The 14853-nt window shown below is 31.9% G+C and overlaps 1 protein-coding gene across 1 annotated transcript; it reads right to left on the bottom strand.

Moving 5' to 3' along the window:
- Positions 1 to 6211: 6211 nt before the first annotated feature.
- On the bottom strand, positions 6212 to 13450 carry LOC123718653 (EF-hand calcium-binding domain-containing protein 1-like). Its single transcript, XM_045675339.1, has 5 exons — positions 13259 to 13450; positions 10981 to 11050; positions 10494 to 10674; positions 8278 to 8388; positions 6212 to 6863 (listed from the first exon to the last, which is right to left on the bottom strand). Exons 1-5 carry the CDS (start codon positions 13377 to 13379, stop codon positions 6678 to 6680), a joined length of 669 nt encoding a protein of 222 aa, XP_045531295.1. The 5' UTR covers positions 13380 to 13450; the 3' UTR covers positions 6212 to 6677.
- Between the last annotated feature and the right edge of the window lie 1403 nt (positions 13451 to 14853).

Raw genomic sequence — 14853 nt, 5'->3', positions numbered from 1 at the left:
ATATAGTAAACATTTCATTATATTTTACTTTATATTATGATTTTAAAAATTAATAAGACAAAGTCTTTAAACGATTTTACATATTACCGATTACAAATTAACGTAACAATGAAACGTATCACAGCATCGAACCAATATTAATTTATCAGTAACAAAGATTGAGCTAAGTTTGAAGAAGTAATTATCATATCATTGTCTATCTATAATTTTATTCAATTTCCTATCCTTATAGCCTTTTATTCTTGTCAATACTATAAACTGACATTTAACTATTTCAAGATTGTGTCGATAAGTTTAAGTCACTTTATGGAGAACACTGAGACTGTTGGATTTGATTGTCAAGATCCGTGGTGGTTACCACCTATTAGGTGCAAATAAGGATTTATATGTTTAGAATAGGTACCTAATGAAGTTGTCCAGAAAGTGAGATATAGTTTTAAGATATTAAAAATATATCATTTTACACATGTGGAAAGTTACAGTGTGAATGCCGAATGATTTTTTTATTATGGAGGGTACGATCTGGCACTGAGTAAAGAAGCTTTTATCACTGTAATTTTACACACACATATATATATATATATAGATGTATGTAGTCATATCGATGTTGTGATCTCCTAAGATTCTATGCCTTTATTAATCTATAAAGATTTATCTTGCATATACATATAATATTAAACTTTCCGATACGTTTATTTTTTAACGAAATTTTATCTACGGTTGTGGCATATCTTCTGAGCAATTTTTTTTAAATCACTATACACTTATACTAAATGTATCCTAGATTAACACGATAATCATTAGTAAGCAAAGAAGTATTTTTATGCAACAAATCCGTCCATCCTGTACTCGTCTTTATGATTACCAATTATTTCGTCCCCATGCCCATTTTATACACTAATTTACTTATTTAGAATAAAAATTCGACCCCATTGCACCCTAAATACCACATATTTATCTGATATCATCATAACGTAAATGCAAAAATATAATTTGACGGAAATAAAAACAAACTACATTTTTATGAGTAGTATTCATTTATTTATTGATATTTGACCAAAGTTTTCCATTTTACTATACGCATCGTAATGAACATATTTAAAGTTTATTCAGAAAAATATTAACACTACTTAGGAATTTTGCCGCGCTTTACTCAACACATTCTAAAAGAAAATTACTACAACGTAAACTATAGCTAATGAGAACGTATGTATCATCTTCCACTTAAGTTTGAAACACACTTAAGTTTACATTTATTTTATTAAAAGAATACTTTACGTAAAAAGTTCGATTGTCCTTCTAGAGGGAAATGTCTATGTTCTGTCTCGTTCTTACATTGTATTATATTTATAATATAATTTAATTATTACACATTTCTTGTTTTCACATATGAGCATGATCAAGTTATAACATATGAAGACGAAAGACGGATCCAGACCAGTTTTCTACTGTATTATAAATGTTTTAATTTATCTTATAGGGTATAGAGCAAAAAGGGTAATGCAGTATTCTTGCTTACTAATGTATAAATCGGCATATATTTATAAAAATCTATACTCTATGACCTACCTTTTCTACTCTACAGACTGTTATTTCAAGATTGATGTGACAATATTTTTTTTAATCTATTGATATTTATACTTGTACAGTATACTTGTAGATTTTTAATTTCATTTCGTACTAGGGCTTAGTTTTATATTACGTCTTAAACCTTCCTAAAGTAGACATATTTTATAATGTATCATTTCTATCTTTCCATATATTCAACTATAATTGATGTTATAATCAAAAATATATAATCAAACTTGGTGTTGCAAAATATAAATGTTAAGTGAAGTTCTATCACGAAAGAGGTTTAAACATTTTACCAATTCAGAATCTTTAAATATAACTAACGAGTGCAAAAACAATAGTTGGACAAAACACAAGTCAGAAGTAGCATATATGAGAAAGTTTGTTGATTTACTTGGCCTAGTCCTATGCTTTAACACTATTCATAATGGCAAGCTTTCCTTATCAAGCACATTGCAAACAAGAATCAACAACTTGCTTTTTATCCAGCCATATAAAATATAAAAGATGTTATTGTGTGTAATATTAAAAAGCAGCAAACGTACGCAAAAAAATATGTACGTGGAAGACTTCACACTAGAGTTCGAATTTGGAATGCGTTAATAACTTGTCCTGTGACGCAGGGATAAATCATTTATAAACATGGAATTGTGCTACTATCCAACATCATTAATTTATTGATTTTCCCGAGGCCGACACTAATCGTAATAATGTTTAAACGTCCTTCGTGAAATTTCTATCAATAAGTAGAGTCATTCAAATTGGCATTTTAGTTAAATGTACCGTAGATTTGACGTGAAATATGTTAAAAACGATTCTATAAGTAGCACATACAGTCGATGTTTCAAAACTTGAACATTATGTTGGCAATTGCCTATATATGTAGAGAAATAAATAATGAAAATAATTTTTTGTTTTACTTATACTCCCAATAACAAATTTTTGCATTAATTTCAGTTATTTAGTGACCCCGATTTCACATTAATAATAAGGTAGAAAAAAGTAGGAATGTTTTATATTCGCATCTGTTTCCGACAACCTTTGCTTTCAGCGTAAGATTTTTCTTTTTTTTTCTGCTGTACTACACGCTGTTATCTACCCATTGTTTTTGAAGATACGACCTTAGCAATAAATAAATACATACAAACAAAACAAAAGTAATCATACTTTTATATGAGGAATATGCATGAGGAAATAATTCCGTATTATTAATCTTCATAGAAAATTTTTGACATCCCAGGAAAAAAAAATTTAGTGTTCAAGTTACCCGTAATTATTAATGTATTAAACAAATTGGTGTACACATACACGAGATGAATTCATAAAACTTAGATAAATTGTTAATCATTTATTGGGTCGAAGATTCGAAGATCCTGTGATTCATATCACCGTTTTTATTAATTATGGCTGAATTAGTTTAAAATTGTCTTCTGTTTGTATTTGCTTACAAAGTTGAGGCTAGACAGTTTAATTAGTTAAATAAATGAAAGATATCCATCGCTTTGCGTTACAGCCGTAATATAATTTTACAGAATTGGTCGAATATAATATTATTGGAATACTTGTGTATTTATAATTAAAAGTGTTTTTATAGTATGTCAGGCGGTAATCTTAAACTACCCTTGACAGTATTGATTTCATTTGATTTTTTTTTTGTTGTAAAAATACATCAAGAAATACCGTATAATGTTGGTAGGAAGTCAGTTTTTTAAAGTTACTTTTCGCATTTTTCTTTGATTCTCAAGATTTTCTAAAGAGGTTTCACAACGCAGCAGTTACGGCTAGGATGAAAAACGTTGACGTAAAAATGTTATAAAATTGGATATAGATTTCTCATTATCCACAAATCACATAATAAACATAATAAAGAAAATGCTGCACAGAGTTAGTCTTAGACGAAACCAAAGGTTATAATGAACACGGTCCCAATCTCCCTTTATCCTGTAATCTAACCCTTTCTGTATTATTTGATATTATTAATAATGATTGGGTATATGTGTGGAATATACGTAGAATTATGTTTGGTTTAACTCTTTTAATCAAGAGAATTTCATCAATATACTCGATTATATCATTATCATTGGCTACAGCCTCTAGCTCAAGCATATATATCGCAATCTTTTTAGTGCTTTTTGCATCCAATTTCGAATCCCTATTGTTTCAAGGTCCTTGACAACTCCAACTCAAACTCTACCGGATTTACTCTTGCTACCAGCTTGTGAGTTGAGTAAGGATCTTGGGGTTCCGTCGTCCACCATTCGGTGCACATGTCCAACATTATGAATTAGACGACGTTGGTGTTATAAAGTTCGTCATTGTAGCGAATACGACAAACACCACAGTTAGTGCGAATGGGCGACTGAATCGTATTCTTCGAATGAGGCCTCAAACATTTAAAGTTCAATTTGATATGATTTTTAGTCAGCTTTAGTATATTCACTGAATTACAGTAATTGAGAATACTGAATAGAAAAAGTAACTATTAAATTGGAAAATCTATAACTATAAAAAAATATAGATTTTATAATCATTGAGTTCGAAATTCAAATAAGTTTTATTTTAATTTATATTCAAAAGCAGTATTTTCTTATCAGAATTTGTTTTTGTAAAACTATGGTAGTGGGGCGCCGTGGATAATTGGAATATATATTGAAAATTCGTAGAATTTAATAATAAATTATTGTTCATATTTCCAGGTATTCGTGGAAATACCGCTCCGCAAATTACACAGAACTTATTTGTTCATAAAGGAAATTTATTTGTTCAATCGCCTTAAATTTAGAAGTTTTGGGTAGAAAAACGAGCCTCGCGTTTAGTCGGTAACCATAGACATCGTCGACGACGAATTGAAGGCGAAAGCCGACTTAATATAATACTTATCTTGCTACGGGCATCAAAACAATATTTTTAATATTGTTTTGAAATAAGCTCTAATTCGTCCGTCCGTCCGTTTTTTATATTCCGATTTGCGTCAAATCGGAAATATAAAAAAGCTAGATAGGTGGGCGCGCATGCATAGCACTATTGAATCGCCATAGAAACGAGGGGATTCTGAGTCGAACTACAATCGAAACCTACAATAAAAATTAGTTCCTTAATGACAACCGTAAGCGTATGTTTCAATGGGTGGACCCAGGTACAGCACATAATCTAATGATGACTCTCTGGTGGACCAGTTACGATTAATTGAAAACAATGCTGAAAAGCTTCGAAATTCCACAACCGAGACTGGTCAATGGCAATTACGACCCTCTTGGGATATCCTTGACCTTGCTGCTGATGGTATTATTGCCCTAATACTTTATACTGCACGTCACAGGTGAGTCTTTCAGCTCTGAATGGCAATTGCAGCGGAGGTGACCAATTTACCTACTAACACCACCCACATCCCTGTCCAACAGAACTAAAAGTGAAAATGGGATAGATTCTAATACATGCTGATTACCATTCCATTCACCGTACGAGCATATAACTTGGCGATTAAAAAGAGTGGCGGAGAGTTTATTGCCAGTTCTTCTCTTCGCATATGTAAAATTAGATGCATTTTATATATATTTATATTTTTGACGTTCGTAAGTGTACATTGTGATACCTATATGAATTAATGATTTTGAATAACTTTCATGTCAAACTTGTCATAGTCATTCATTTCATTTAAGAATTCTCTAATAGAAAGGAACATTAAAATGCCTCTGGACAACATATGGACCAAAATATCGGATCGCTTTTTGTACCGATCTTTAGGCGCTTTGGTAAAGATCCTTTTTTTTATTTACCACCAACTGCTCTTGTACAAGGTACTGATCAATTAGTACTCGTTTGTAAGTATTAAAATATATCGAGACTTCGAGATACGCAATCCGCATGTATGTTGTATTTGTAATATATTTATTATCTGGCAGTTTCGTCACTTACCATTGCTAGGGTTGTCTCTTAAGTCGTAAAAACTGAAACTCGCGAAAAACGTACACACGTCTTGTAATAAGAATGTATGTTGGTTCCTTAAATGGTTTGTAAAATCAATTACTTAGAGTACAATAGCTGATAATAGAATGGGCTTAATGTGATATTTTAATAGTAATAAATGTTATCCATAACCATAAATATTACTCATAGTTATTATATTTTAATGATTTTATTATTTGTTAATGGGAGACCGGGACAAATGACGGAATTTCTTCACAACTAACATACGTTTGATATAGCATCTTAAAACTGGCTTTTATGTACCCAAAAGGGTATGTCTCAGACGGACCGTCGATTTGCCTACGAATGAAAAATATGTAAACCACCCGTAAACAATATTACGAATTGGATTTTGACATACAATAGTTAGTTAATACTCGAATTTTACCATTAACGCCACATTAAGTCGTCAATATTTTTTTTATAAAAAACATATTATGCGCTTAGAACGTACTTTATACCTAATGTAATGGCTTATAAAATAAATCAAGCTTCGCAGATCTTGTTATTAAAATAAATAAACCAGATATTTCATATTTTAACGTACGAGTGTACTGTTAAGTAATATAAATTACTAGAAAGGGTTTTATATATATGATAACCTGTGGGTACAACGGCTAAAGCGGGGCAAAATGAAACAGAATTTTTCGATTAAATCATTTACTACGCAATACATGAGTTGCAATTTATGTATTAGTATTTCTTGGAAAATTCCCATATTTCTTTATATATTAATATACTTAGAGTCAAACCAAAGTTATTTACAATCAAGTAACAAAATGATTAAATATTTCTATTCTGATAATAAATGCTGGCCGAATATTTGTTTGAATAATCCGCTTTTCGGTAATTAGCAGAAGGTTGATTCATAAGAAGTCTACATTAGATGTTCCGTTTAGATTAAAGTAAAAATATACATATAAAAGGGAATGCAAAATATAGTTTATATATAACTAATAGATATTTAACTAAGAATGCTGAAAGTCAGTTCGGGAATTCCAAAATCATACAGTTTTTTAGCTAATATTCAAAGTGATATTGAATTAACGTATAAGTAATTTATTTAGCATATGTTTGTAATTTCATGATTACCATATAATAGAAATTTAAGCAGTGTAAGCAGTGTTAGCAATTTAAGCCTACATTTTGGCCCAATTAGGACACCAGGTAGCCAAGAAGGAGTAAACAGCAGGTCTCTCAGGCAGACAGTACCCGAGGCTTTCCAATAATGAAGGTGTTTTCGTCACTGATTTGTGGAAGTCATCGAAGTTGATAACGCCATCTACATCTGTATCCATGCGTTTTAACATAATATCCACGAACTCCTGTAAATGTACGAGACATTAAGTCACATCCAGATTTAATAGAGGTCACTTAATCGATGTTTAATAAATAAAACTCGAGTATGTATTATATTCTTGCTAATCTCATTTTACGTTTTAATTAAAGTAGTAAAAGGAGAATAAAGCATGGCGAAAGCTTGGCTTTATTGTATTGTATTAACTTCAGGAAGTGTGTTTATCTTTTAAAACACCAAGCCAGACATATCATGAAAACAAATAAATTGTCTCGACAGTGGCTAGGACATAATGACATCTATCTCACAGCATATAATAATTTCTTATAGAAATACGCCATCTTTTATATAAATAAAAGTTACCTTCATCGAAATTACTTGTTTTGGTAATGCTATTTTCATTAAAATATTTCATTTCTGAAGTCATAGAAAAACTATTTCGATGTTTAGTAATACTTGTAAAAACAGATATATACTTGATACGAAAAAGTGTGGTAAAGTGTTTATGAAGCTGCGTCTTGATGCATAAAGCTGAAATAAGGTTCCTACTAAATTAAAACTATTAAGTCGGTTAAAAACCCAGTTTCGTTAAGTTTGTATAGCGAAAGCATCTCCAAGTCAATTCTCTATATTAAAGAGGGCCCCGTAAGGCAAAGTATGGATGTAAAATAGCCCGTCTTTAAGAAAGGAAAAGAACGTCTATACATTTCTAAATGGCTCCAATTTAGTGAAATCTGAGCCAGGCGGCATCTGTGAGTAATGGATATAACTAAACTTGTAATAAAAATAATGTTGTGAAGTTATCATCTAAGTTTGCCTTTATTACACTAGATCACGCTTAAAACACATCAACTCGATCCTTATAAACATAATCTTAACAAATATTTCAGTAAGATATTTATTTCTATTTTTAAATAACTACAAAGTAATTGCGTTACAAATATTGAAATTCATATTCAGGATATGTATGCAAAATATGATAGGTTAATTCTACGAATCCTAGAAAGCGGTACATAGTCTTTTACTCTATAGAAATTAGATACTATATTTCGATAATAGAGGGTGTAAGTTATCTTATCTGTGCACATCCGACAGCGTGGGTTCGACAGGTCAAGGCCATCGAAGGCTGATACGTTACGTGGCTATTAGGTTGTAGCGCCACTGGTTTTTACTTTATAAACTTAAAGAAAAGTACTTGGTATTAGAGTGATTTTTTTTTATTATTATACATATTATTTTTCCACACAGTGAACTTTATTCCAAAAAAAAATGAAAAATCTAATTATCCTCGTAACCCTTTGCACGGACGCACTTTCACACGGACACACGAGTGTGTACGCATACGAACATACGCACACATAGAGTACATATATAAACACATGCTTTTTAATTATTTGTAAATGTTGAAGATCTGTGAACCCATATTACTATTTCAAAGTTACCTTGACAGCTTCTTCGACATCGTCATCACGGGATGCTTTTGCGATGCTTTTCTTCATACACTGATACATCGTTTCCCTCCTTAAATACCCTTCACCCAACAAGTCATAGCACTGTAAAATCGCAAAGGGCGATGCATAATTTCATATATTATTTAAGAATATTTTATTGTCGGTAATCAATCCGACTATTGGTTAAAATTCTATATTCTATGTCACTATCACTACTAGGTGTACAGGGGAAGACTCAACACCCTGTGGTGGATAACACCAGCCGCCCTTAGTATTCTGGATGGGGAAGGCACTCTCGAGCTCTCTGTTATTGAATATCCACGAGCGGCGGTATCGCTTAACATCAGATCCGCAACCTACCCGTTTGCTCCCTTTTATACAAAATAATAATAATAAAAATTTGTCTAAAGTCTAAAACTTTACTAAAAGTTAAATCCAATTTATAAACACGAAATCATACAGTTGTTATTGAAAAACCTCTTCTATTGATTTGTATCGATTAGATTACATTTAGATTCAATCCAAATCTAATGCGCCATAACGTTGACATTGTTATATATTATTCAGCCTAGCATTTCATTATTATTGAGTACGTTCGTTTCGTTCTTGCATATGTGATTAACTACACTACGTATCCAATGCATGTCATCGTCATAATATTAATTTCTTAGACCTTCGTCGCCGTAACTGACAAGGAAGATTTAACTATACCGCAATTAGTCGCATAACTTCTAGAGTTTCCTGGTGACAGATACATGGCGAGTTAATAAACTCCTGTCTTATATTTGATACTAAGGGCAATAACGCACTAGCGGACAGGTCGCAGCGTTCAGCGAGATAGATATGTCGCAGCCAACTAGCTTAATTAGCCGTTCAATTAATAGCCTAGCCTTTTAACTAAACGGTGCCGTATAACTAACGGCCTGAAAGATATTCAGCCGTAGCGTTTGTTACAGCATTTAATAAACTGGCTGGCTAATGCTTAGGCCATTCGTACGAAACAGTTATCATTTAGCAAAATAAGAAAGATGAAACTTGACATAAAAATATTATTAAATACTATTATTGTAAAGTACTTGTTGTTATTCATGAAACTTTGTAAAACACCATCAAAGTAGTAGTTTGCCGACGCCATATTGACAGTTAGAAGAGTCTCGTTTCGAGTTTGAGAGTAGCAGAAAGTCAACTTAAATTTAAATTAACAGGCTAGGCAAGTAATGAAACGACATCGATCCAAGTCAATTTGCCTAGTTGTTAGATCAACTGGCTGACCATCTTTCAGGCCGCTACTTAAACGGCGAGGCTATTATTGGAACGGCTGATTAAGCCGGTTGGCTGCGACAGATACATTATTATGAAATCACCATGTAGCACGCGCACCTGGCCGCACACCAGCGGCTCCACCGAGCCGCAGCGGCCTATGAGATCGAAGCGGCGCATCTGGTCGCAAATTTAAAATATTTTTTCCTTTTGTTTTTTCGTTTCTTACTTGATATATACATAAGCACTGCTATTTCCTCAACAGCTGCAGTTTTGGCCGCGGTTTTTGGCCGCTAGTGCGCTAGTGCCTAAGTGCAGATCATGTCGCAAACTCTTCATTTAGGAATTTTGACACTGTCAAAACTGTATGACGAAAACAGAATAGTGTAGAATTCATGTTTTTTTATTTTGTTAAGAAGCTTAAAGCGTATAATAATGGTCGCGACAAATAGAAAATGGTAAAATCACTAAAGTACCAAATACCAGTTTGGTACCTTCTCAATTCTAATTGTATACTGCGACAAATGAACGAGGTCTTCAATTATTTATTTATAAAGGCTTGCCAACTGATACATTGGTACAAGGAAAACACAATATTTTTTCTAAAGTGACAAGCAACCATGGATATCCAGAACTATCTCCCTGTTTAAACAATGATTAGACTGTTTTGTTTTTTCCATGAGATAAAGAGAAGAGAGAGTAAATGCTCACAAAAAAAGCCGAAAAGGCTTACAACGAAGCAATCAGCCAGCGAATTTCTATGACTATAATATAAAATAAGAGTAACTAAAGAGTTAAGAACGTAAAAAGAAATTATTCACAAACCTTGAAACGGCTGTTTTGCTGGTATTATGTTAAAACAAATTTACGTTTTAATTACATGTTTCTATACAATAAATAATTTAATATCGCATTAGCTTCAACGCTTTGTAAAAAAAATTGAATACCGTAAACGCGTAGGAAATTCGTTCCTCCAGTGTTCCTCTTAAGTAGAGAGATATAGCTTTCGCGAAAGTTGCCATGGTAACGAATGGTGAAGTACCACGGTCTAATGCTACCATCACCCGCTCCATCATATAAGAGTCTGTCATCCCCAGGCCAGTGTGCAGAACGTCTCTAAAATGTGCCCTGCAATAAAGCCATAGTATATACCTCTGTCGCGATTAACTATTTATATGAAACAAAATAACCTCGAATATAATGATGTTATTAAGTGGCTCAGAAAATTAATTCCGTTTAATGCCATTTATTTTATTCAATAAAATATATTTCCAGGAGTACAATATTTACGTTGCACTACAAAGCGATTGCCTATACAATTTAAGTTTTTTCGTATATACGGCATTTGCAATGTTCAAATATTCGGACTTATTAAATCCTTTGTTTAGAATAAAGAGCAAACGAAAAACATCGACAAACAAATTAATATTTTACCTAGATATTAAATCAGATGCCGCCGGCTTCTCGTCACGCTTTTGAATCTTGAAAAATATTACCATAATTTCTGTGGGTCATACAAGAATGAGTAATACAGTGTGAGACCAAATAAAAGCAACATAATGATACAGAGAAAGTGTTCCGCAACCATTACGATGTTAGCGATTACTAGTGACATTCTAAATAGAATATAATCAATACAATGCTTTTTATATGGGACGCAGACTCAAATGTGAATAATACAAATTAAAAATGCATGCTTTATTAATGAGATGATTTGCATAAGGCTTTCGACACCCGAAGAAAATCTATCGCGAAACAATATTATATTTAGAGGTTGATAATAAGATTATTAATTATCTATTTCGGGTATTTATAAGACACCTCGAAATTAATGAAAGCCTTATGTATTATTTTAAGAAAATCTTAATAATTTATTTGTATAACGAAATTCTAGGAAATAAGAGGTGGTGTCAATTTCGATAATGTTTCTAATGAATAAAAAGACAACCAACACTCACAAATTATTCGCGGGTTAAAGTTTGGCATGGGGTTCGAGCCCAAAGATCCTGTGTTCGATCCCGGCTTTTCTCCAATACTTTTTTTACTTAGTATACATATTTTACATAAGTACAGTTACATAAGTATTAATACGAATAGATAATAAATAAGCGAAGACAATAAGCTTTTAATGGCTTTTTTTATTGTTTCCCGTTTTCTTCCGGTAAAAGCAGAGTATACGATTAAGCTATAATCACATCGCAAATATTAAACGCTAACACGTGGCTTTATCGATATTGTAGTTAAACATCGCCTCTTTGGCCCTCGGAATTTTGTTTCACCTTTTTAAAATAATAAGTGCATAAGTTGAAGTTGTATTTATTTTTATTATTACATTAATCTAGTAATAAATTTTATTACTTCGTTTCACCAAAGTTAAAATATAATCGTGTCGTTCAATTTCGACGCTTCAATGACAGAAAGACCGATTATTGGACCCTTGTGGTAACTTCATGATCACACATTCATTTCTCAGATACTAGATAAATCTGTATCATACAGAACGTCAATTTAGAATCGTAATTCCGACCCTACATGATATTCCTCAGTATACCCTGATTACCAAAGCTTTTACCGTCAATAATTGCAATGCGGTCTTTAACTGCCAATTTTCCTATAAATTATTCTAAGCATTTACCGGCTTATATGGAAATACGTATTCAGTATGAGACACTTTTGAGTCGTTGCTAAATTACGCGTCGTCTATGACTGAGTAGGGACGTAAATCAGGAAATTGATATTACTGTTACTGGGAATATGATCTTTATACTCTAAGTGTAATTAAGGGTATTCAGAGAATCTGTAATTAATATGTCAAAGCCTATAAATTCCTTGCGTAATGATTGATCATTTCATACCAACTTTTTATTTTTGGCACTTTCTATGTGGGGTTTTACTAAGAAACTTCATCAGTACCTTATTGCGAATACACGTGGACAAGAAAAATGGAAATAAAAGTAAAATTGCGTTAGGTAAATTAAAACAGGCAACTTAATAAGATTTTAAATTTATAGGCTTGTTTCTTATCCCTTGGACCATTGTTTGTTTTTGAATATGGGTTAATTTAATATCGTACAGTCAGAATACGAAATGCCACCCGCATCACGTCAACGTCCGTCATTCTACAACTGAGCGTTTTTAAGGCAGTTTTTGCCGCGCATGACCATGTGGAACTAGCTGCCTACTGAAGTATTTCCCAACCAATACTTAAAAGGCCGGCAATGCACTCGCAAGCCCTTTGGCATTGCGAGTATCCATGTGCGGCAGGACTTAACATCAGGTGAGCCTCTTGCCCGTTTGCCCCCCGTTCTATTAAACCTGCTCAATTATGACATAATTCATAAATATTTTAGTTAAATCAAAAGGAAAAAAAAAAGCAAAATATCATGATTTACTTTTATAATAGAATTTCTCACATTGTATTTTAAAAAAAGATATATATATATAGCTCCTGCGGCGATTTGGCACTGTTGAGCGACACAAAATCGTTTTACCATTTAAATTATTACCCGATGGTGACATGTCCCAAATCCAGTTGTCTACACTACTTAGATTAAATGCTAGACCAGTGACGTTATAGCTATAACAGACATGAATGGCAAACTATGGAAGAGACTGAGAAGGGGTTCCCCAAAACTTTGTCATAGAATAGTAAACATTGCTTATTATGAGCGTGTATATTATTTCATAACAAACAACATCGACTCGGACTTACGTTCAAGTTCGTCAAAACTAAAGTGTGTCTCCTTCTGAATCTCAATCCACAAAGCACCATGTTTTTTTCGGAAGCGTATTTCTTCCATTGGATCTAAATTTGAATCGAGTGATGCAGACATTGTAGAATTTTAATAGAAAATATAATTTATTCTTTAAATTATTTTGGTTAAACAATATTAAAATGACAAATTGTCAAAATACGTCAAGTTGCATTATTTTACATTTCGTTTTAATAGACTATAATTGTTTATTGTTTTCCTGAGTGTAATATAAACACTTGTTAGTCGAAAAAGGGATATTAATATGTTTTATTAACTTAATGATCTATATTGAAATCCTGCGATGTGGTTGTTTGAACAATTAAAATTGTTTGTTTTCCAAACCATTCTTCGAAATACAAACATAGCTCGTATCATGGAGAGGTAGAACAGTATTCTCTATATTGTATCTAGAGTACATTTTTCTCGTTTTAATTCATTAAAAAATAATTTCAACATTGAGACGAACTCAACAAATCACACACCACTAAATGTGTTGTCTGTTCTACTACACACTATTAGTATAGTGTGACATCTCTAAAACGTGTATTATTAAGACTCATGTTCTCTCTTAATTTTTATTTATTTTAACTTCGTTCGTTATGTCATTCACTCATACGGCAAAATATTATTGCAGTAAGTGTAAAACGTGCTTTACATGTTTAGCTAAAGTTTGAATCTTATTTAATAATTTAAAAAAATAAACTAGTAGTAGTAAATTCGGCGTCTGTTCGAAATGTGTGAAATAAATGAAACCAGATTGTTAGAAGTTAAGGTGTCAACTGCATTTATAATTAGTTTATCAGATAATAATAATGTAACTTAAATAATATTAAGGATTGCGACGCTTAACTAAAAACAGCAAAAGCACCAGTTTGTTTATTTTATTTTTTATATGTTCATATAGAACTGTCAAATAATTGTTATTGATTCAATTAATTTAAACTAACACTAGAATAATATTAATATATTAGATATTTTCAAATTAAAAAAATATACGCTTTTAACAAATCAAAAATTTACTTTCTGTATAATTTCTTCATACTAATACAATACATACAATATACTTCATACATACAAAGCAAAATAAGAACTACTTCAATACAATTATTAATAAATATCCATATTGCAATAAATATAAGAAAAAATTTGGTTAACGAATGCTTGCAACCATTTTTTATTACAGTTCGAAGCTCCGTTGTAGGGCAATTCATGAGTAGACTGACACTGGGTGTAATGATATTCGATGAACAGCAGAATATTATGCATTTATTGAGTAATTCAAAGTTTATTTAATAAACCTGAAAAGGAATCTCTATTATAGATGATTAAGTGGTAACTGAAAGAATTTTATAAATTAAATTGACGTACATAATATAAAATTTCACGGAAAAATGTTTGAAGTCGATCTATGAAATAAAAGTTAACATTCATTTGGCTTTGCTTTGCTTTGCTTTTAATTATGACCGCTAGGGTTGCCAGCCGGACATTATAATTAAGCTTTGTGCGTTAATTCTGGTAATTATACTCTAAACTTTATCAGTACACGAAAATA

The sequence above is a fragment of the Pieris brassicae genome, chromosome Z (genome assembly GCF_905147105.1).
Source record: "Pieris brassicae chromosome Z, ilPieBrab1.1, whole genome shotgun sequence".
In the NCBI taxonomy this organism is placed as follows: domain Eukaryota; kingdom Metazoa; phylum Arthropoda; class Insecta; order Lepidoptera; family Pieridae; genus Pieris; species Pieris brassicae.
The sequence above is the reverse complement of the archived record's forward strand: the minus strand, read 5'-3'. Positions and strand labels throughout refer to the sequence as shown.